Source organism: Sminthopsis crassicaudata, chromosome 3, assembly GCF_048593235.1.
Source record: "Sminthopsis crassicaudata isolate SCR6 chromosome 3, ASM4859323v1, whole genome shotgun sequence".
Classification (NCBI taxonomy): Eukaryota; Metazoa; Chordata; class Mammalia; order Dasyuromorphia; family Dasyuridae; genus Sminthopsis; species Sminthopsis crassicaudata.
This window is the reverse complement of record NC_133619.1, coordinates 88,350,293-88,374,422: the sequence shown is the minus strand read 5'-3', so window position 1 is coordinate 88,374,422 and position 24,130 is coordinate 88,350,293. Positions and strand designations below refer to the sequence as shown.

The following is a 24,130-nucleotide window of genomic DNA, read 5'->3' as shown; positions in this document are numbered from 1 at the left end:
TGAATTGAACCAGCTACACCTAGAGAAAGAACTCTGGGAAATGAGTATGGACTACAATATAACATTTCCATTCTTTCTGTTATTGTTTGCTTGCAATTTTGTTTTTTCTTCTCAGGTTATTTTTACCTTCTTTCTAAATCTGATCTTTCTTGTGCAACAAGATAACTATAACTATGTATACATATATTGTATTTAACATATAGTTTAACATATTTAACATATATGGGACTATCTGCCATTTAGGGTAGTGGGTAGAGGGAAGGCGGGAAAAAACAAAGGTTTTTGCAAGAGTCAATGTTGAAAAATTACCCTTGCATATGTTTTGTATATAAAAAGCTATTAAAAAAAAAAAAGAAAGGGGGCAGCTAGATGGCACAGTGGATAGAGCACTATCCCTGAAATCAGGAGGACCTAAGTTCAAATCTGATCTCAGACCCTTAACACTTCCTAGCTGTGTGACCCTGGGCAAGTCGCTTAACCCCAATTGCCTCAGCAGAAAAAAAAAAAAAAAAAAAAAAAAAGAAAGAATATTCATTTGCACCTTGTAAATCTCTTTTAAAGAGCTTCTACAACAAGTTTTTTTTTTTTTTTTTTTTATTATATGCAGGCAATTACTTGTAAAACCATCTGTTCTCAAAAACATTACAGTTTCTGACAGGGCTTTTTCCTGTGTGCACAGACAAAGCCTGATACTTGACTGGCTAAAATGAAATCTTGGGCATGTTGCTAATGGAGCAGTTAAAAAAAGCCTCTTAGGCAAATGAAATACCAGGGTCTTCTGGGACAAACTTAGCCCACTCAATCCCCTTAGGTATTGTGCTCAGGTTGGAAGTTATACCCAAGGTTGACACTTAAGAGCTTTGCATCTACACCCCAGTAATACTCTAGCTTTTCTTCTGGGGTCCAAAGCTTTTAGCAGCTTTTTAAAGGAAGTAAAGAGCATTTGTGGCTTCTATATTGTTATACTGGAAGACTGGGGAAAGAGTTCTGTACATGCTGTTCCAAAGAAGAATAATTTTAGTTTGCAAAACACATTTTTCATAATACTCTATGATGGAGATGGACTATTCTTATACCTTCTGTATAAATAAAAAAAGAGGTTTAAGATAGTTAAATTACAATTAAAAGCATAGAGACAAGATTCAAAGTCTTCTGTCTCCAAGTCTAATTACTTTGGGGTGCACCCCAATACCTATGACATAAATTTTGAATGGAATGTCTCCTCCCCCCAAACTCCTTTTTTTCTTGTCAGTATATTTTGTATTCTATCAAATAGAACTTCAGAAATTCATATCACCTTTTTCCATAACTGCAATCTTCTTCAGAGACCCTTTTTTGGAGGGTATTGTCTTTTTAAGGATAATAGAGAAATACATGTTCTCTCTGCATGGATAGAGTAGTGACATGCAAAAGGAACCATGACAGTGACTGAGTTGAAAAAGCACAATCTTTCTAAAAAATGAATTGCTTAAGAACCAAGTGACTATTTGAAAAAGACTAGTGCAAAATGGCTTTTTTTTCTGAATCAATATATAGCAATATAATGGTAATGATTCAGGTTTAATAACTGTCCATTCAAATGATTTCTGTAGATTGATATGCACTCTATTCTCACTTTGGAGTTTCACAATGCTAGGAAATCTTTTCCTGATTTTATGAACTCTCTATACTCAAAATATAATGTGAAAGGTTAGGATTTTTTTCTCTTCTCTGACCATGTTCACTTTGACCATTAGGGAAATTAAAAAATGTCTTGCATGATATTACCATGGGCTCAAATTATTACTAAGAATCCTAAGCAGAAAGGGAAAGGTAGATAGCTAATTTTGTGCTTGTACAATTAATTTCTGAAATTTTTTTTTTGCCTCAATGAGTACCTTAGAAATAATGACAGATAACTTAATGAGAGGTCATTTTTCTCTATTCCTATTATTAGAACAGTACTAATGAAGCCTCTATTTATTAAGTGACACTAATGTTGATGACTTATTAACAGGGAGAAGGAAAACTGAAATAACCTATCTCTAAAAAAGATTTCAGAGATATTAATTTAGGCAATGGATTTATTAAAAAATAGAAAACTTTTCAAAATTCTCTTTAAACTAAGGAATAGTATTCAGGAATCAATGAATGAACATTGTATACTTTGGAAAAGTTAATAAGGGCATTCTAAGTTCAACTTGCTAAATTTAAATTCAATAGCAGATTCTTTAATTTTATGCAAAATCATAACAAAATCTTGATTTTATTTCATTTTTTCTTCTTATTTTGTATTTTTAAAAATAAATTAGCTATCTACCTTTCCCTTTCTGCTTAGGATTCTTAGTAATAAGATCTTAACCCTCTGCTGATCACTGTCATAGCTCTGATTTTCTGATTTTTTTTCAAGCTGTCAAGCCTAAGGAAGAACTATTTTTTAGTTTCTTTTGTAGAAATGACAAAATTTTCTTCCCAAATAGGATAATTAATAATGATTTAATTCCAAGAGTGACAATGATTCTCTTAGGTCATGATTTAATGATAATAATAATAATAATGATAAAGCTGCTACTATAGAGCTTTATTTTAATTTGGGATGACTTAATTAGGGACCTTCAACAATTCTTGCCAAAATTTCTACATTTATGATGAACTGATCACTTCTCATTAATAATATTAATTCTCATTAATAATAATCTTACTTTAAATTATGGCAATAAAGGAGGTAGCTAGGTGGCGCAGTGGGTAGAGCACCAGCCTTGAATTCAGGAGGACCCGAGTTCAAATCTGATCTCAGACACTTAACACTTCCTAGCTGTGTGACCCTGGACAAGTCACTTAATCCCAGCCTCAAAAAAAAAAAAAAAAAAAAATTATGGTAATAAGACATAATTCCAAGGGCACGAATTATGCTCAGTGTAGTTATTGATGTGATAATTTTAAATTTCCTGCTCCATAAGGAATTGCTGACATTCTTTTAATAATAAGTATTATTAAGATGTTACTAGCCTACTACCTATATATGTATATGTATATATGTATTACTACCTATATAACCTTGGGTAAGTTTTTTAAATTTTATGGACCTTGGTTTTCTTTTTTGTAAAATTAAATTTTGGGGTTAGGGGATCTCTAAAGACCCTTCCTGCTCTAAATATCATGATCCTATATTTTAGGAATATGACACCCTTTCCTCTTCCCAAATTACTCTTGTTACATCCAGTATCAGTTTATACATTAATAGGAGCTTAATGGAAGCTATGAGATGCCTTAGAGAATAGAACCATGGGCAAAGCTAACTTGCAACTCCTGGGTGATTTTTAGATCACCCTAACATTTCTCTTAATTTCCAGTCTCACATCTTCAACTATCTGTTGAGCATCTCAGACTAGAAGCCCCATAGACCTATTTAACTTAACATGTTCAAAGCCAAATATGTTATCTTTGGCCCCAACATCCTCCCCCTCTTCCTAATTTCCCAATTACTGGGGAGGGGATCATCATGTTTTCAGTCACTCATCCTTACAATAATCATCCATCCTTGGCTAATCACCTTCTCTAACTCCCTTCATCTAAACTGTTGCCAGGTGCTGTCAATTCTGCCTTCACAACATTTTTTTTTAAATATACCCTCTTTTTTCTGACATTATTCCCAATCTTGAGCACCCAGTCTTCATTTTACACATCAATGAATGCAATAGCCTGCTGGTTCATTCTCCTGACTCAAGCTTGTACCCAATCAACATCCTCTCATCCTCCTAAAAAGTAGGCTTGGCCATGTCATTGCTCTATTCAGTCAACTCTTTTGTTGTTGTTCAGTAGTTTCAGCTATGTCCGACTGTTTGAGACTCCATTTGGAGTTTTCTTGGTAAAGATGCTAGAGTTATTTGCCACTTTCTTCTTCAATTCTTTTCCAACTGTGAAAACAGAGTTAAGTGATTTGCTCAGGGTCACATATCTACTAAGTGTATAAAGCCAGATTTGAACTTAGGAAGATGAGTTTTTCTGACCAGGTCTAACACTGTTGCTCTAACTTCCTATTATCTACAGAATTGAATATAAAATCCTTTCCTTTGCTTTTAGAGCTCTTTATAACCTGGCCCCTTTCTGCCTTTCCAGTTTTCTTATACCTTACTTCCACATATTCTATAAACCAGTGAACTGCCCTCTTGGTTATTCCTTGAACAAGATGCTCTTATCTCTTGGCTCCTGGCATTTTTCCCCTAGGTATGGAATATTTTCTCCCCTCAGCTATGTCATTTGACCTTCCTTCCTTCAGGTCCCAGTTAAACTTCTTTTACTGAAAGCCTTCCCCCATCCCCTATTAATTCCAGTGCTTTCCATCTGTTAACCATTTTTTTTTTAATCTTGCATATAGATTGCTTTCAATATATTTGTTTGCATATTATCTCCTTTATTAGAGTGTTAAATTGTGGTTTTCTGAATCTACATTTCTACTTGAGTTTGACACCATTGTGAAGATAACTCATGCATAATTGCGGTAGTCCCAAAATATTAAATGGTATGGAGGAAATCAACTATTTCATGGGTGGATCTTCTATGGACAATTTAGGGAGAGAAAAAAGTGTGAATCACTCGGTTTAACAAGCCTTGTCAGGACTGAAATCTGTATCAATAAAAAGAGTATTCCAACAATGATACCATAGATCCAACTATCTAGGATATAATTAACACAGAACAGATATTAAATCCATTAGAATGAAGGAAATAAGAAAATTCATCATTTATCATTCAGTTCTTTGTCTTATGGGTTGTAGATAACTATAAAAATAATTCACATTAATTCACATAATTATATTTTGAAATATCATTTGATAAAGACTGAACTTTAGATTCCTCAAAATATAAAACTTGTGACTTTTAAGCAGTTACATAAAAACATAATAATTCACTGAGAAGCATTAATAACTATAATCGAGGAAGTAAGCAAAAAAAAATACAAATAGAATTGTGATGAACTCTTTTTTCTTCTATGCTATTCTCATTAGTTCACTCCAGATACAGTCATAGAACATTTCCTTCCAGGTTACAGAAATATGATTATGCTCTGACTCTTTTTTGGATCTGTAAGGCACACTATCAATTGATAAGCATTTCTTAGTTACTACTATATTAAGACATGTAGATAAAAGCAAAAAAAAAGAGTCCTCAGTCTCAAGGGGTTCATGCAAATGATTATTCACATACAAGATATATACAGTGTAAATGGGAGAATAAAAATATATATACTTAGCATTTTCCCCACATTTTCCATAACTGCATTCCTTGTTCAATCATAGTCTAAATTTATTTACAGTTGGTGGTCTCATACATAATAGCAGGAGTCAATATTTTCCGGTATATTTGGGATTCTCATACTTTTTGAATAGGTTTCTCCCATCATCTTTATACATATGACTCATTCTAGTCATTTCTGCTATGTCTTATTCCTCCTGGATAGGCTTAAAGCACCACACTTCTTGGGAATAATGTATTTTCATAGAGGACATTGGACTTTTTTTTTAATATCCTGGGAATAAATATCTAATGACTGGCTTTTAGTCACTTTCTAGGTTAGTACAGGGAAATCTATTTTATCTAGCATCCAGCATGGGATTTTGTACTAAGTACTTAGTAAATTAATGCATTTCTAAATGGGAGAATTTCACCTGATCCCTGCTCTCCCATCTCCCATCCCTCATGTCACTGTACAGATAAACCTTACCCAAACATCTCTGAAAGATGAATGAAAAAGTGATAAATGAGAGGTTGTTTTGACCTCAAAGAAATTTCTGGAGACACAAATAAATATTTTTTTCAATCAATGGGAGGAGAGAGAGTCTGTGCAGAACTGTCATCCATAGCTTTATAAAAACTATTCTCTGATACTGTGATAAGAGAATTAGGATATTGTATTTGTTCAGATTTACTGATTTTGGAGTCAAAAGTTAACTGCAGACCATTATCTTTAAATCACATGCTCATACAGAGGACCAGACTCAGAGAGAATAGATAACTGCCACTATAATGAAAAACTGAAAGAGCATAGCATTGTGAATATAACTTAGTGGATTTCAAAATTTGAAATATCCTGCCTTCACATTTCCCCAGGGCCTCAAGGAAACTAAACATGGGCAGATTTAAATTAGGAAAGAGGTATGGCTTAATGAACATATTAAGTAGAACAGTAACAATGTGAGATGTTTTTCTAAAATAGAACATTAAAAACTTTTTTTTTCATTCCTCATTTATTTTCTTATTCATATTAATGACTGGGTACCTGCAATGTGCAAGGTACTCTGAGAGAGACAAAAATCAATAAGACTTAAAATGCTGCCATCTTTTTTAGGTCATTTAATATTTTTTGAAGTAATGTGTATTTATGGAAGCATCTTTAAAAGACCTCAAAAAGAGAACATTCATAATATTATGCCAGAAGAGGTCTCTGGTCTATTTATAATAAATATAGAAGAAAATTTGAACTATAGATTTTTGGGCTTTTTTTTTTTTAAATACACCTGAACAATGGTCATTAGTAATAGGGATAGTACCTGATATTTGATGGAAACACCAAAAGTATTGCCTTAAGTGACTTGGAAGGATTCTAAATACAACTAAGTGATCGCCATACCAAACTTTTGTTAAGCAACTATTGTGTGCCAGAAACTACAAAAAATGCTGGGGATACATGTACAAAGAATGAAATAGTTCCTACTCCCAAGGAATATACATTCTAAAAGAGAAGATGATTAGAAATATAAATATACAGCATAAATATATAATGATTAAATATGAAACAGGACTCCCTGTGGTTAATTTTTTGAATTGTATCCTTAAGGGAAAAGAGGGATTCTATGAGGTACATCATGGGAGAAAGGATTTTGGACATGTGGGTCCATGTAAAGGCACTGAGATAGGAAATGGGAGATGGAGTTTCATGTGTGAGAAGCAGAGAAAGCCAGTTTAGTTTGACTGAAAAGTGTAAAAGGTGAAGTTCCATAGGACTGGAAAGTGATACTGTAGACTTGTATCCTTAAAAGCTAAAAAAGGTATTTATATTTTATTCTAGGGGTAATAGGAAGCAACTAGAACTAGCTTAGTAGGGGAGTCACTTAATTGGCAGAATGGTGTGGTTAGACGAAAGGAAGGGAGACTTGTGGCAGAGAGGACAGTGAAGAACCAATGAAGAGGCTCTTATAATAATTTAGGTAAGAAAAGATTAGGAAATGATTGCTGGAAAATGTGTGAGTGGAGAGAAGGGGTCACATGTGGGAGGTAGGAGTAGAAATAGTAAATTTAGCAACTGACTGGATATATGGGGTGATGGAGTGTGAAGAGCTGAGGATAGTGCTGAGATTAACCACATGGGAGGCCAGAAGGATGGCAGTGCCTTTGACAGAAACAGTGAAATATGAAAGAGGCAAGAGTTTGGGGGATAAGTTTTAGAAATGCTGAGTTTGAGATGTCTCAGGGACATTCAGTTTGAAATATCTAAGAGGCAACTGGTGATATGGGACTGAAGATTTAGAAAGATTTATTACATATATATTCATATGTATATATTATGTATTTGTATGTATACCTATGTGTACATATATATTATATAACATATATATATATATACACACACACATATATATTATATAACATAAAAATGATAAATAAGCCCACAGGAGCTGATGAGGTTACCAAAAGAAAAAGTATAGAGGGAGAAGAGAATTTAATACAAAACCTTGGCGGAACATCTACAATTAAGGGAAATGAATCACAAAACCAGGGAGAGGAAGTGCTGAGTAAGAAAGGATGGTTGATGGTGTCAAATAGGTTAAAGATGAGGACTGAGAAAAGACCATCACATTTTCGAAACCACTGTTAACCTTGTAGAGAGCAAGCAATTCCTTGAGTGATAAGATTCAAAGACTGTAAAAGGTTGGGGAATGATTGAGAGGAAAGAAAATAGAGGCTATTAGTATAAATAGCTTTCTTGAGGAGTTTGACTCTGAAAAAAAGGAGAAATGTAGAACTCTAACTTGAGGAAATGATTTGATCTTAATTTCTAAAGATAGGGAGATTTGGGCATGTTTGGAGGCAGAAGAGAATGATCTGGAACATAAAGACAGACGAAGGAAAAGAAGGAGAAGGGAGAGAGGAAAGCAAGACAGGGGACAGAGTGAGAGAGGGAGGGAGAGACAGACAGACAGACAGAAAGAAAGAGAGACATAGACAGAGGCAGGAACAGAGAGAGACAAGGATTTAAAATGCATTCTGTTGGAGAAGATGAGAAGAGATGGTATTCAAGGACTTATGTAATGGCATGGACAAGAAAAGAGAACCACGTCAGAGAACAGGGGAAATGAGAGAGGGGGGAGAAAGATGTTAATGTGAAGAAACCCATTTTTATAGGCAAAAGGCAGAACAGATTTAGAAGAGTTTATAATGAGAGGGTCATGACTGAAAACATGGAATTCAACAAATTATGGTGTATGAATGTAATAAATTATAGTGTGCTTTAAGAAAAGATGAAAGGTATGGTATTAGGAAAATCTAAGAAGACTTATGATGTAAATGAGCATAACCAGGAGAAAAACATTCAATAATGATGTTATGAAGTCAAAAAACAAAACTTTGAAAAACTTAAGAATGTTGATTAATACAATGATCAACCATGTTTCCAAAAGAGTCATAATGAAATCTGCTACCCATCTCTAGACAGAGAGGTGATGGACTAAGGGTGCAGAATGAAATATGTGTGTGTGTGTGTGTGTGTGTGTGTGTGTGTGTGTGTGTGTGTGTGCATGTGTATGTGTGTAGACACAGCCAATGTGGGGATTTGTTTTGCTTGACTATGAATGTTTATTAAAAGATTTTGGTTTTTTGTTTGCTTTTCTACTTGATAAAGGGTACTGTGTACCCTTTTTTTGTTACTTGTTAATTGTGTCAATTGAAAAATAAATTTAAAAATATAGAATTCAAACTTTTTTGATAAGCACTATGTAGTAATGGCTAGAGAGCTGAACTTTGAATTAGAAGGAGCTAGGTTCCGATCCAGCCTCTGATACATACTGGCTGAACACTGGATAAGTCCCTTAGTTTCTTAATATTCCAGGAAATTCTCAAAATATGAGCAGCAGGGCAAGCAAAAGAATTTGCACTGGTAATAGGAGTTTTCCTGAGAGTTCCCCACACCAAGGAAATCACAGGTTTGGTACAGAAAGAAACTACCCAAACAATCTCCTGTCCCTCGCCCCAACTAGTTTTTATGTGGTTCTGAGATGATGCTGGAAATCCTTAATGATAGGATTTTAGAATTAAATTAGGATGATAATACAATTTCATTTGTTCTAGAGGTTGTCTAAATTACAGGAAAACATGTTTACCACCCATTCACATATATTATTACCGATCTATCCTCTCATGGAATCTGAATCCATTAAAAACGCACAAAGACTATTAAACTAAAGTGAAAGTTTAAATTCACAATGTCTTCAAGATTTGTAACTCTAGAAAACTGAAGCACAGCAGATACTGTAGTCAGTAAATAACTATTTATCCATTTTGGCAGTTATTTGCCAAAATGCTATGGAACCAAGGATGGAGAAGAATGGTTTCAAGTTCACAGGATCACTCTATAGGTGGAAGGGACCTCAGAGACCATCTAAACTATTCATTCTGTATATGAAGAAACTGAGGTCCAGAGTTGGGACTTGTTGATTTCCTCAAGGGTATACATAAAATAAATATCAAAAGTGGGATTTTAACTCAGGTCCTCTGGCTCTGGAACAAGTTGTTTTCCTTTGTACCTGATGCTGCCTGATCCTGATGAGCCTTTTCTGTCATTCTCTGAAAGAAGATCCCATAGTCACACCAAGTCATCACTCAGCCCTGGTACTATTTGATTAGTTAGCTTCTCCAAAATCTGCCTTTGCCTGCCTTCTAGCCTGCCTGTGTATTAAACAGTTGCTTTAAATTTCCTTATATAAAATAAATTATTTGTCCACTAGATGGTGAGCGTGTTACTCTGCCAAGCAATAGTGAAAGCCAGCTTCACCACGTAATAAATAACAACACAAGTGTGCTACTGGAAACCTGTTTTCTTTTCTCATGACTTCTATGAAAGGCATTTATTAAACTACGCAACAGGAACTTGTCTGTGGCTATAGAAGCTTCTAAATACAGAAAGGCTAGGAGATCCAAGACAGGGAGAAATGTAGAAAAGGATCTGACTTTCTACCAAATATCACTTGTCATTGCAAGAATCCCATCTGAATTAGTTTTGTCTACAATCCATTTAAATAACAATATGAGATCATCTAAATAGAAGAGATCAAGTGTGCTGTCTAGCCTGTCACTGATGATTCATTAAGAAGAAAAATAGAATTAAAGTACAAATAATTTCCAGACTAAGATTAGTCAACTAATCCTCCCACTTTCCTAAACAAGACTATATGGTCACAACGGATTTCTGTAAATTAGTCTACAATAGACAACACACACACACACACACACACACACACACACAGAATAATTCAGTTTCCTCATGTGTCATTTTCTCTAACAGATACCTAAACAGGCTTGTCCTCTACAACAAAAGTTTCACACTATGCTTTGTTCACACTAACCCCAGGAGGCATCATTCTCACCTTCATTTTCAGATGAGAAGCTTTAGCCGATGTCAGTTAGAACTTCATTTTACGATGCTGTGACTCCTTCCTCAGCCCTTGCCTTTACAGGGGGCCTTTCTGCCTCTGCTCGGAAACTTTCAGGGATGGAGAACTTACTACTCACAAAGTGGCCCATTCTATTTTGGGTTGGTCTAGGTATGAGGAAATCTTTCCTTATATAGAATGGAAAACTATTTCATAGCAATTTCCATCTACTTTTCCTATTTCTACTCTCTAGGACCAAAGACAATACTTCTCATACTTCTTCCACATGAATGACCTTTGAATATTTGAAGATAGCAGTTTCATCCCAAGTCTTTTCTTCTTTAGGAAAGTCCCTTGGTTACTTCCTCTGAATTTTGCATGGAGTACCATCTCTTCTCAGCCCTTTTACTGTCCTGTTCATCCCCCTCCTGCTTCTGATCAGACCTAAACATAACACTCTAGATGGGATCTGACAAGAACAAAGTACACTGTGATTATCATTCTTTAGACACTATACCTTGGCTAACATAGTCTAAGACTGTACATTAGCTATGTCACCCTATTGATAAAGAAGTCATCTTGCAGGATACTCAAACCAGGGCTTTTTCACACAATTCTCCTATGTTGTGGTTGTGCAGTTGATTTTTGAAAATCTAAATGTAAGGCTATATGTTTATGAGTTCAGTGCCCCTGGACATCATTTGAGGCAGTGATGAGACCTTGAACCTTCTACACACTTGCGCTTATATTGTCCTACTCCATATCTGCCCACTCTTTCAACTATGCCCTCTATAAACCCCACTCTGAAAATAACAAACCTCTTCATTCTGGAGATCCTTTCAGGCTCCTTACGTTTTCTGGTTCTGAGATATAATGCTCCCTCTTGTCACTTTAAGATTTCTTTCTCTATCTACATTACTTAAACAACCTTTCCTCCTTTGAAGATCACTCTATTTAGATTCTGTGACTGTTATCTACCCTTAGCCAGGGCACTTTCTCTCCTTTCTCAATAAATTTTTGCCCTATATTAAGGGACTTCCATATAGTATCCATACCCTTGACCTTTCACTTTTTCAGTCTACTTAACTCCTATGACTTAGTCCTCCATTTTTACCATAGTCATACACAAAGATGGTCACTTCCTTTATTTTGCCATCACCCACAAATATGCACTTCTACAATCCAAGACTCTCAAATTCATTTTTCTGAGTGTAATATCCTATCATTTCATTCCTTCATATTCTTTACTACCCCAACTCAATATGATCTCCAATACTTCTATCCCCGTATAAATTTCCCAAACCACTACCCAATTCTCCTCTCTTTCCAATCTTGATCTCTCAGTGATCCAACTCAATGTTATAACTCTCTCTGTTCTCAAATGCCTTGTTCCCTTGTCCTGTCACAGACTATATCTTTCCCTCTCCACCCTGTTTTAAAAGTACAATCTTCTTCCTCCATATCTACTTAAATGCTGTTGAAGAGAACTGTGGGAGCTTATGTAACCAAGTAGACTAGGTCCACAAAATATTTATATTATCTGATCTCAACTGTATCTTTCTTGCAGCAAATTATTCCTTCTATTCCTACCTGACTGCTTCTCTGCCCCACTTACCACAATCTTTCCTCTCCCCAGGCCTCCCTCTCCTTGTCTGGGGACTCCAATTCACATCTTATTCATAGATACTAAATGAATAAGCTTGTGCCAATTGTATCTTCAGAAATTCATCATTTGTGATATTTTAAAAGAAAATAAACTTTGGATCTCGGCTAGACTCACTTATCACAGTGCTTGCGTGTGTACACATAGCTAAAAGTCACAGAGGTATAAATGCTTACAACTCTAAAGAGAGTACCTTAATGAAAAGAAATTTGGTTTATGATGATGGTGAAGCTCAACTCTAAATGACAAGCTTGGCCTTGTTCATAAACTTCGGTATTTGAAAATATTGCTTGACTTTCATTTTATACAATATGTAAAATTCAGACAACCTGGTGGAAATTTTAAAATAACATCATGCACTATGAGGTTCCAATTACTTTAAAATATAAAAAATATAAGATTTGAATTACCAAAAAAAAAAAAAAATTCAAACAAGACGCTACATAAGAATTTCCTAATCATTTTCTGTGGGGGAATAGATTAGGTTCAGCCTTTAGCTGTAACATATACAATGGCATTTTTATTTCATCGTATTTTGCTTGGTTTATTTTCTTTCTTAATGCTCAGAATGCTACTCTAAATTTAAAAGTCAAGAGTAGTCATGGTTCAGACAGAAACGTCCATTATGTCCTCTATAGCAATCCATAAAAATTTTTAAAGAAATATTATGCGGGCAAAATTATATTTATTAATCACAGCTCAAGGGAATAAGCTGTAGAAATGTGACTCATAACATCCTTCCCTGATAATTTATACATTGCAGAGCAAGATGGCTGGCAGGAACCTGCCTTGTCTTTACTACATAAAAGCATCATTTCAACTGAGAACTTGCATTTATAAATGTGAAAGAAATTAAATTGCAAATGAATCACGTATTCTTGGTAGTTTTTCTGTACTCTAGGGCACTCTTTTGTAAACATACAGTGGGTAGCTTCTTGGATTCTTCAAATTACATTTAGAGAGGAACTAGATTGGGTTGTCTGAGTCATTTCTTTATTTCATTATTAGCTTTACCTTTAATTTCAATGCTAGTCTTCCTGCACTTATTTTCATTGTGTCATTAGGTGCTTTGTTATTAGAACTGTAGGATTTATGTTATTTGGAAACAAGGGGGCTGGCAAAATATGTTTCTGCTAAAGACTATGACTTTGACTGAAGGGAGTAATGAGGAGGGGCATTTTTTGGGAGGGAGGAGGAAGAGTGTCTCCAGAAGCAGTAGCTTCCCCTGCTACAGTGGCAGTAACAAAGACAAAAGGAATGGCTCCTAATTATAGTATATAGTATACAATATAAGGCCATCAAAAGTTCTGCAGAAATAGTAGATATACCAAGAGAATCCATGCTTAGGTTGTAAAAAACTAAAAAGGTTTTATTATTTCTAGACATGTTCTTTTATACAGTGATCAGACTAGTTAATTTGGACAATTCTCAGCTTTACAATGTTAACTGCCTGATGATGAAATTTTTAGCAAAAACTTATAAAATTCTGACCTAAGGCAAAGATGTCTCATGCTCTGTGTTAATGGAGAGAAAATTCACATTGTTGAAATAATAAAACTTGAATTGCTGAAGATGAAAAAAAAAAAGACAATGACTTTGTTTTTATACCAGAAATCATGCCCAGTTTCTCAAACTCCCAAGATGGCACTTAGAGAATGCTTACAATAATAGCATTAAAAACAGAAAGACTTTTATAAAAGTGATTCTAGTAAATAGCCTTTTGCAAATGGGAATAACTTTTGCAAGACTGACCGCATGTGTTGTAATATGAGAAGTTATTTATTTAAATGGCTAAGGAAAAAATACTCAACATTCTATCATACAGGTCTATAAGAGCTTCTCTTGTTATTCATCTCTAGTAGTAACATTTCAAAAACCATTTCAATTATCAAGCTAGGATATTTCTTTACCATTGTGGTATTCTCTTCTGAGACTACAAAATTGATATTACCTGTGCAGCTTTCTCTTCTCTCCCAATCATGTTTTGCCATTCCAGAAGAGACCGCTGCAGATGTTCAAGTCCAGTTTCCCAAAGTCTGACAGTGCCTCCCATATCAACAGTAACAACACCACCTTTGCCCCACTCAGCTATCAGGGCATCTGTGTCTGAAATAGTAGAGAGCCATGTTGTGTATGGAGAGAGTGATGCTGATCTGGAAAAAGAAACAAACAAACACTAAATACAATAAAACACTATAAAATAACAGTAAAATGAGCTAATGCTAACTATTACGGGATGACCACAGATTTTCTTTTTTGAATTTAATTTTATAAATTTTCACTTACTACCAAAAGGAAAACAGAAAAAAAGATGATTCACAAATCTCTGTATGCTTTGTTTTCTATTTTATTTTAAAAATTTTCATTCATTTTTAACTTAAAGACAAAAAGAGACAACATTTCCATATACATGGCACAACATCAAGAAGATTCAATATAAAACCATAAATTTCAATTTCAGATTGTTTACTTTAAAAAATCATTTAATAAAATACTATACATTATTTTCAAAACTACTCTGCTTTTCTGTGTTTCATTCTAAATTTTATTTTGTTCTCTGCTGTTCCCCTTTTTTTCCCTCCCACCTTAGAAAAAGCTGTAATTGAACACAAATTTGTATGTATATGTAAAACCCTATTTATTAGTTTTTCCCCTGGAAAGCAACACAGCATCTTCCACTATAAGTCCTTTGTAATTAACATGAGTAGTTATGATACAATGAATTAATCAAAGTTGTTCTTAGAACAAAATTTCTGTTACTATGTACAATATTCTCTTGGTATTGCTCATTTATTTATTTATTGCTTCATTATTTCATGCAAGTTTATTTTAGCTTTGATTTTTGTCTGAGATTATGATCACTATTCCTGCTTTTTAAATATCAATTACAACATAATACATTTTGCTCTAGCATTTTATTTTAACTCTGTGTGCATCTTTGAATTTTAACTGTATATACTGTAAACAACAGTCAGACTATGATTTTTAATCCATTCTGCTATGAGTTTGAGTTTTGTGGGTGAATTCATCCTATCCACATTCAAAATTACAATTATTAGTTGTGTATTTTCCTCCATGTTCTTTTTTCTTCACTATTTATCCTTCTCACCCTATTTACTCCATCTCTCCTTACTTGTCTAATTTACTTAAGGATCTCTTTCCTTATCTTCTCCCACCTTCCAGAAGTCCCTCCCCTATCCTATTGCCTATTCCTATTTTTTTCAAAAACTTAGAAGACTTTTACGCCCTTTAGATGTTTATATTGTTCCTTTTTTAATCCATTTACAATGTGAGTAAATAACCTCCATCTACAACTTCTGTAACAGTTCTTCCATTCATGTCTCATTTGTATAATCACTTCATTTTTTTTTCTCTCCCCACTGTTTAGAATCATCCTATTATTCTCAACTCAATCTCAAGCCTTTTATCAATGTATGGATGACCTTTCAAACTACTCAAGTAATGATAATAATCTTAAGAGTACAAATAAAATCTTCCTGTACCAGAAGTAAACAGTTTGATCTATTGAGTCCCTTATCATTGTTCATTAATGTTACCGTATGTCTCTCTTTGATTTTATATGTCAATTTTTCCTTTGAGTTCTGGTATTTTTGTTACAAATACCTGAAAGTCTTCATTAAATCCCCATTTTTTCCCCTTTAGAATTATATTCAGTTTTGCTGGGTAAGTAATTTTTGATTGCAATCCCAGGGAGGGAAAGAAGAGAGAGAAGGAAAGAGGAAGAAAGGGAGAAAAAAAGGGAGGAAAGGATCAAAGAAGAGAGTGAAGGAGGATTTTCTTTGCCTCAATCTTACCTAGTCTTAATCATTGAATGGTTTCAGCCTCAGTCAAACTGAGACTTGTTAAGACCTTAGCTCAAAAAGGCCAAGGTCTCCCATTTCATCCAGAGCCATCTTCAGAAGTCCTGATCTATATAGGGCCAATGGACTCAGATGGCCCTGGATGGGGAAATGTGGCAGGTGACCTGGCCCAGCCCTCTGTCACTTAAATCCAGTTCACTTGCATGTCATGGCATTGCCTCCCTGATGTCATGGTTCTCTTTGAGAATGAAGGACAAACAATTATCATTTTAGGATCTCTTTTGGGTGATAATCAATGGATTTTTTCTATTTCCATTTTACTCTCTCCTATTACTTCTGCACAATTTTCCTGAACAATTTCTAGGAATACTGTATCTAGATTTTTTTTTTGTCACAATTTTCAGTAGCCTAACAATTTTTATATTGTCTTTTTTTTTTTTTTTTTTTTTTTTACTCACAATACTCCATTACACTGGCATATAACAGTTTTCTCCAATTGATGAATACTCACTTTGTTTTCAGTTCTTTGATACAATAAGAAAGTTTAAAAATATTTTTAAAGTTATAGGCTAGGATGATTTTAAAAGATTTGCAGTATGCTTCCCTATCACCAATAGTGCAAACAATTGTCAACTTCCCTCTTTATTGTTTTTGCTAAATAATTTTGGTCTGCTCTATTCTCAGACTAGTTGTTTTTCTTGTGTTTAATATTCTTTTTTTTTTTTCATTCTTTTGACTTTACTATATCTTGGTGTCTTATAACATCACTGATTTCTACTTTCCCAATTCTACGTTTTAAGGAATTATTTTTTTCCTTAAGTTTTTTGAATCTCTTTTTCCAATTGGTTGACTTTCTTTTCATAATTTTCTTAGATTGTTTCTTTTTTTTCTCTAATTTTTGTCAACTTCTTTCATTTGCTTTAAAAAAAGTATGTAAATTCACCATATTACTTTCAAAGTTATTCTCTTTGTCTTTTTTTTCTTTCTTCTTCTGATTTTTTTCTGTGTATTTTCTTTTATATGCTTCATTGACCCTCATTATTTTTTAAACAATATTATAATTAGTCTGCTTCTCTATCTTAAGATGAAACCCCAATTAAAGAAGAAAAACCAAACTCTAATGATAGTCATATTCACACAAAACCATTTAATTCATTGCCCATATCCTTCTGCATTTGAGCTCTCATTTTCCTGTCTCAAGATGGGTGGTATATTTTAATCATTGGTACTCTTGAATTGTGGTTAGTTATGGTATTGATCAAAGTTCTTAAATTTTTCCAAATTTCTCTTCTTACACTGTTATTATCATATAAATTATTTACTTTGTTCTATTTACTTCACTGCTCGGTGTACAAAGTCTCGCCCCAGATTTCTCTGAAACCATCTCCTAACCATAATTTGTTATGACACAGTAATACTCCATTATATTGGCATACAACAATTTTCTCCAATTGATGAAAACTCACTTTGTTTTCAGGTCTCTGATACAATAAAAAAAATTTAAAAATATTTTTAAAGTTATAGGTCAGGATGATATTAAAAGATCATTGACTATGCATAGTACAGTGACTTTTGTGGTATGCTTCCATATCACCTTGAAGAATAGTTGGAACAATTCAACCATTTTGCCAATAGTGCAAACAATTTTCAACTTCTCTTTTTATTGTTTTTGCTAATTTATTGCACATAAGGCAGAACTTCAGAATTGTTTTAATGTGAATTTCAAATGATTCAAATAATTTTTTCATATGGATACCTTTTAACTATTTATTTATTAGGATATTGCTATTTTTCTCATGAGACTGAATAAGTTTTAAAATATATATTATAGATATCAAACCTTGGAGATCAGGGAAATTTGCTCAAAAGATTTTTCCTCACTGTTTCTCTTCTTATTTTAAGTACATTGATTTTGTTTAGGCAAAATTTTTTAATTTAATATAATTAATAATAATACTTTTGGATATGAAGTTGATGGTACCAATGTAATATAGGAACTGAACTAAGTTTTGAATGTATTCCTTTAGAAACTTAGGTGGTATAGGAGAAAGTATGCTTCAACATCTCAGAGTAACCTCCTAGATTATTATATATGGCAACAAGATTATATGATGATCAATTTGATAGACATGTCTCTTTCCAACAATGAGATGAATGAGGCCATGATTTTATGATATATAGAATGCTGTGTTGTGATCCACACTCTTTTTTGTTGTTTGCTTGCATTTTATTTTCTTTCTCATTTTTTCCCTTTCTGATTTGATGTTTCTTATGCAGCATGATAATTGTATAAATATGAATACATATATTGGATTTAACATATATTTTAACATGTTTAACATATATTGGATTACTTGCCATCTAGAGGAGGAAGGGGGGAGAAGGAGGGGAAAATTTGGAACACAAGGTTCTGTAAGGGTCAATGTTGAAAAATTGTCCATGCATATGTTTTGAAAATAAAAAGCTTAAAAAACAAACAAACAAACAAAAAAACCAGAATAATTTCCTAAAGCCCTAAAAGGGTGATGAAGCCAAGTTGGTTCTGAGAACATTAGCTAGTATGTACATGGCTCCATTTATATAATTAAAATTTATCTTTTGTCAAAATTGTAAAAATTTATCTTCTTTGATCCTTTTTTTATCCTTTGGTCAGAGCAGCTAGATGGTGCAGTGAATAGAATGCCGAAGAGGTAAACACAACAGAAAAGGCTGAACAACAAGAAGCCCTTCTTTGATCATAAGCCCTTCTTTCTTCTATTGTTGTGAAAAGTATTTTCTTCCTTGCTCTCATAATTTGTTTAAGATTAACCTTTTGAAATCTGTCATATAACTATTTGGAGCTTATCCTGGCATATATATGTGAATGTTGTTATAAACCTAATTTCTGCCAGATTGTTTCCCAGTATTTCAGTATTATTTAGTTTCTAATTAATTTTAATCCATTCTTCAAAGGACCTTTATTTAATATAATTTTATTGCACTATAGTCAGTAAAGATGTGTTTATTTTTTTCTATTTTTATTAATAAATCCTTAATAAACTAATATATAATCAATTTCTATAAAGGTATCATTTTGCAGTAATCACCATAGGTATTTTTCTAAAAGTTATTCAGGTTCTTAACTTCTTTCTTGATTTTTTTTAGGGGGGCAGACATACAATATATTTATAAGGTATATACTGACATTCCTAATTATTATCAGTTTATAATATATTTCCTATAAAGTGATCAATTTTTTTTCCTTCAAATATTGAGAAAATATACTATTCAGTACATATTACATACTGACATCAATTCACTGTCTGAGAATCAGTGAAATATAATTTTCCTGTTTAGTTAATTATTCTTAGAGCTGGGAACTGGCCCACCTACTCTGGAAAGCAATTTGGATGTAAACCCCCAAAGTCACTAAATTGTACTTTTGACCCAGAGCTAGTACTTCTAGGGCTATATGCCAAACATATTATATAAAGAGGAATATGCAAAATATTATGTACCAAATATTGTAGCAACTCTTTTTTGATATAGCAAAGAATGAGAAACCAAAGAGATGCTTAAAATTTGGGAAACAGCTAAACAAATTATGGTATATGAATATATTATAATATTATTGACCTATAACAAGTTTCAGAGAAACCTGAGGAGATTTGTATGAATGGATACAGAATAAATTGAGAAGAACCAAAACAATTATATAATAATGAAACAATTTGGCAAACAACTTTGAAAGAACATCTCCAACTAATGCAACAGTCAATCGTAATTCCAGTGCACCAATGATGAAGTATATCATCCTATTGCTGGTAGACAGGTGACAGACTCAATACAGAATAAGATACATATTTTTTTGGATGTGGCCAATGAGGAAATTTGTTTTGCTTGATGAGGTAAATTTATAGTAAGAATTTTTCTTCAAATTTGCTGGGGTGGGGAATTAGTGAAAGAAATAGGACAATGTGTACCATGAAGAGAAAAGAATGAAGGCTAACAAGAATCAGACAAGCAGGAAAGCTTTGCAAGTTACACTCTGAAATTATTATATACTTATGAGCGAACTGAGAGAGTTACGACAGCAAGTGGTTAATTGTGAAAATGGAGTGAACCACATTGATTCCACTTTGTGCCTCAATTCTGGAGTTAGTTCAGTTCTATTTCTATTAAATTATGGTTCTAGTCCAACTTCTGTCTTGTGAGAAAACTTTATTCAATTGTGGCAACAGGGAGAAAACACTACTGTACTGTTTGAACCAGCCCTGCATGACTAGGAAATTGGATTACTTCTACCTGCTGCTTAGAGACTCTTTACCTAAGCACAAGCCCAGTCAGAGTCAAAGAATGATGCAAAGCATTTTCTCATAATTCTATCTCAAGCAACCTATATGTCTTATCTGAAAATTGACCATGTACTTATTAATTAGTTATTGTTTCCATGTTCCTTTGATCACAAATACTTGGAAGGGAGTGAGATATCTCTTTTTCTAATTCTAATTCCAGTTCCAACTTGGAAAGTTCCCAATCTGTGCTCAGAACTGAGTAAGAGAACAGTCTGGATACTTTTTGGGAAAAGGTGCAATGCATCCAATGAATCTTAGGATGCTTGATGCTGCAGACATCTATTTTTAAAGACCAATATTCTCTCTTTTTTGAAAGTAAAAACATTTAGTGAAATACCATAAGAAAATATCAAAAAGACTATTTCCTCCATAAACTTATAACATTTTCTAACTAATACAAATACCATCAGTATGAAAGCTGTACACGCCTGGAGAAAACATATGGAGAAGTACACATTTGAATAGCATGTACGACCAGAGTAAATATTTGTGTAGTCACACAAATAGGAAACATGGGTGGTCAGGGCTCATGGGTTGAGTGAGGATCAAACCATGCCCTGATGCTAAAATGCCATTGAGAGATCTAGTGATATCACTGATGTGGCTGATGTAGCAAATGATATGGCACCAGGTGATGTGCTTTAAGAGAAGCATAAAATGTTGGGGTTTGGTCATATGAACAATTCACATTGGCCATTCTTTTTGAAAGATGGAGGCTTATTTAGGAGAAGAGATTATAGAAAAATAAAGATACAATAGACACCAGGAATGGGTAAATGTGAAACAGGATTGAGGGATTTTATATCTTATTAATTAGTGATATTTCTATCTACTTCCTTAACGGAACTTGCCATTTACCAGATGAAAGAAAACACCTCATGAAGTTGGGGTATGCCCTTATCTGGGAAGCTAAATCTAAGAGTGGAGGTAGCACTATAAAATAAGAGTGTAGTCTAAGAGGAGAGACACCATAAATCACAGTGGGGTTAGATGAGGGGGAGGGATAAGGAAAGACACCACAAGACAGAGTGTTGTGGTATACTGACACAAGGAGGTTCAGTAATTTTATAAGGCTGAAAATCATGACACATAATGATCTCAGAAAAATTAAAATTGTAAGTGACCTGAAGGGCAATTGAAAGATATATGCTAAGAATAAATAAGCTGCAGAATTTTATCAATGACAATGAAAATTTTTAAGGCAGAAACACACCCAAAATACATCATCATGGACAAGGAGGAGGGATGATCATATAGAAGAATGAAAGATAAATGATGGATAGCCATTTATCAATAAAGGATTTATAGGGGAAAAAAGGAATAGGAATCACATAGTATGAGGACATATTTATGGATTGTTTAGTGGATATCCACATTAATGTGATCATAGAGCTATCTAAGAAGTATAATTATGATCAGACTGAAGAATAACTAGAATTAAATTCTACTCTAAATTTTCAAGACAACTTGTATCTTTGTTACTCTGAGCATAAGAATCAAACCAGGGTGATATAGAACCACTGGAGTTTTTAAACTACATAAAAATGTATTAAAACATAAAATGCCATCAGAACAATATGGTTAACTTTGCATATCTTTGGCACAGGAACAAAAATGTACTTCCTTCCATCTATGACAAATCCCTCATAGTAATGAGTAATAGTGGATTTAAAAACTCCTTATACTGTCTAGCTACTAGTCTCAATTGTTTTTAGGAAACTGATGCTTTTTTACTTGAAGACAAAGGAGATGTTTTTTAGAGAAAGAATGACACAATCTTACCATTTAATTAAGACAAGATAGAAATAGAGAAAACACAACCATATCTCATTTGTACCTACTATCTGATTAAAAAAACATATCTCAAGGATGAGGCATATTCTCAGGATTTACCAAAGAAATAAATCAAAGCTATTCTGATTCACTGCTCTTACCATCTCTCAGGTTGGAGAGAAGAGTAACAATGTGAGATGCATTAAGGAGATAATTCAGAAGATGACTTTAGGAAAAGGAAGAAATATTACAAAGACCTAGGATATAACATGCTTGTGATATTCTAAACTATTTAAAAATGTTCCTATGGTAAGACAAAACAAAGGTAGAACTTAATAGAAAATAAGATTTCACTTATGTATGAAAGTCTGTTGATTATATTAAGGGGAAAAAAACCCTATGGATGATGATGGTGAGATAAAGAGCTAGTTGGGATGAATTCTATTTTGTTTATGGGTAAGTGTTACTTGAAGTTCTGTCAATGACAATTGAGGTGTATGGTACTCAACAGAGTACCATTGAGGGCTGTAAGTAACAACTATTCTTAAATAATAGCACAGGAGAAATTTAAATTTACATGGGCAATTTCATAAGACTTCAAAAAAGCTGGAGAAACCACACTTCTTTTGACTTGCTTTAGAAGTCTAGAGTCATATTCTGACTTTTTCTACCTTGTCTCTATTGACACTTATGAAATGAAAAATCTCAATATGCGTGTGTCAATATTTAGGCATTTCTCATAATATAACTGAAATTCATTCATTTGAACTAAAACATGTATTGTTAGTCCATGTAAAATTTAATGACAAGAGATGCAAGGTTAAATCAAGAATGTATACGTTCTTAATGCATCGATCTAGTCATTACATATCTTTGCTAACAGGAAACCAAACCAAACCAAACCCAAGAACCTTCAAAGGCTCACTACTACTGTTTATTAAAGCTAAAGTTCCTTTGCCCTTCATTGAGAGTCCTGCATTCCCCCAGCCCCTAATCTTGTTCTATCTTACCTTTTCAGTCATCTTACATACTGTTCTCTTTTGCACATGTTACATTCCCAGCAAAGTAAGTTATTTTATACCTTATACTTATTTATACCAAATAAGGCTTTACAGTTGCCAATAATTTTTGCAGTTTTAAAAATACCTAGAATATCTTTCCTCCTTTTCTTCTCTTGAATTCGTATTCATTTCTTTTTCCAAATTCATCTTGAGTGACATCTCCAAGAAGCATTTCCTGATCTCCCCTTCTACTAATGACCTTCTCCTTCATACCAGTTTGTTTTGGAACTCCCTAAATTCACTTAGTATGTAACATCATGCTTTATGGCAGTTTGGGAGAACATGGTGTTTTAGATTGTTGGTTTTAGAGTAAAAACTGTGGCTTTGCCTCTTGGTAATACCAATTATTATCCATGTAAACTTGGGCATTTTATCTCTCTGATACTCAATTTTCTTACCTGCAAAATAAGGAGAGTGGACTTAAGGAGCTCAAAGATCCCTACCGCTTCCAAGGATATGATCTGTTTCAAGATACCTCATGATCTGTTTGTATCTAGTTCTTCAACTAACCTATAAGCTTCACAAAAACAAGGAATACAGTTTTTCTAAACGCTCTATCTCCTCCAAGATTTATCATAATGTTCTACACAGAATAAGAGCTTAATAAATATTTATTTATGAAAGGAATAATCTAAATTATATGTATAATTAAAGAAAGAAGAAAGATATAATTAAAATCTTCTACGATGCTAGAAATGGCTTAAACACAATGTGCTCTTCCAGATATTCCAAAAGCAGCAAATATGGCATATGATACACACAAAAAGGCAGTGGTACAATGAATGAGCACCAACTCTAGAGTCAGGAGAACCTGAGTTCAAATCCAATCTCAGACACTTGATACTTAATAGCT

General features: G+C 33.6%; 1 protein-coding gene across 1 annotated transcript in view; it reads right to left on the bottom strand.

The window, feature by feature from the left end:
* VWA8 (von Willebrand factor A domain containing 8) overlaps positions 1-24,130 on the bottom strand; it is a 413,374-nt gene that overhangs the window by 97,856 nt on the left and 291,388 nt on the right. Inside the window, exon 37 of the mRNA XM_074299190.1 lies at positions 14,240-14,441. Within this exon, the coding sequence (XP_074155291.1) occupies positions 14,240-14,441 (202 nt within the window). The remainder of the gene's footprint in view (positions 1-14,239; positions 14,442-24,130) is intronic.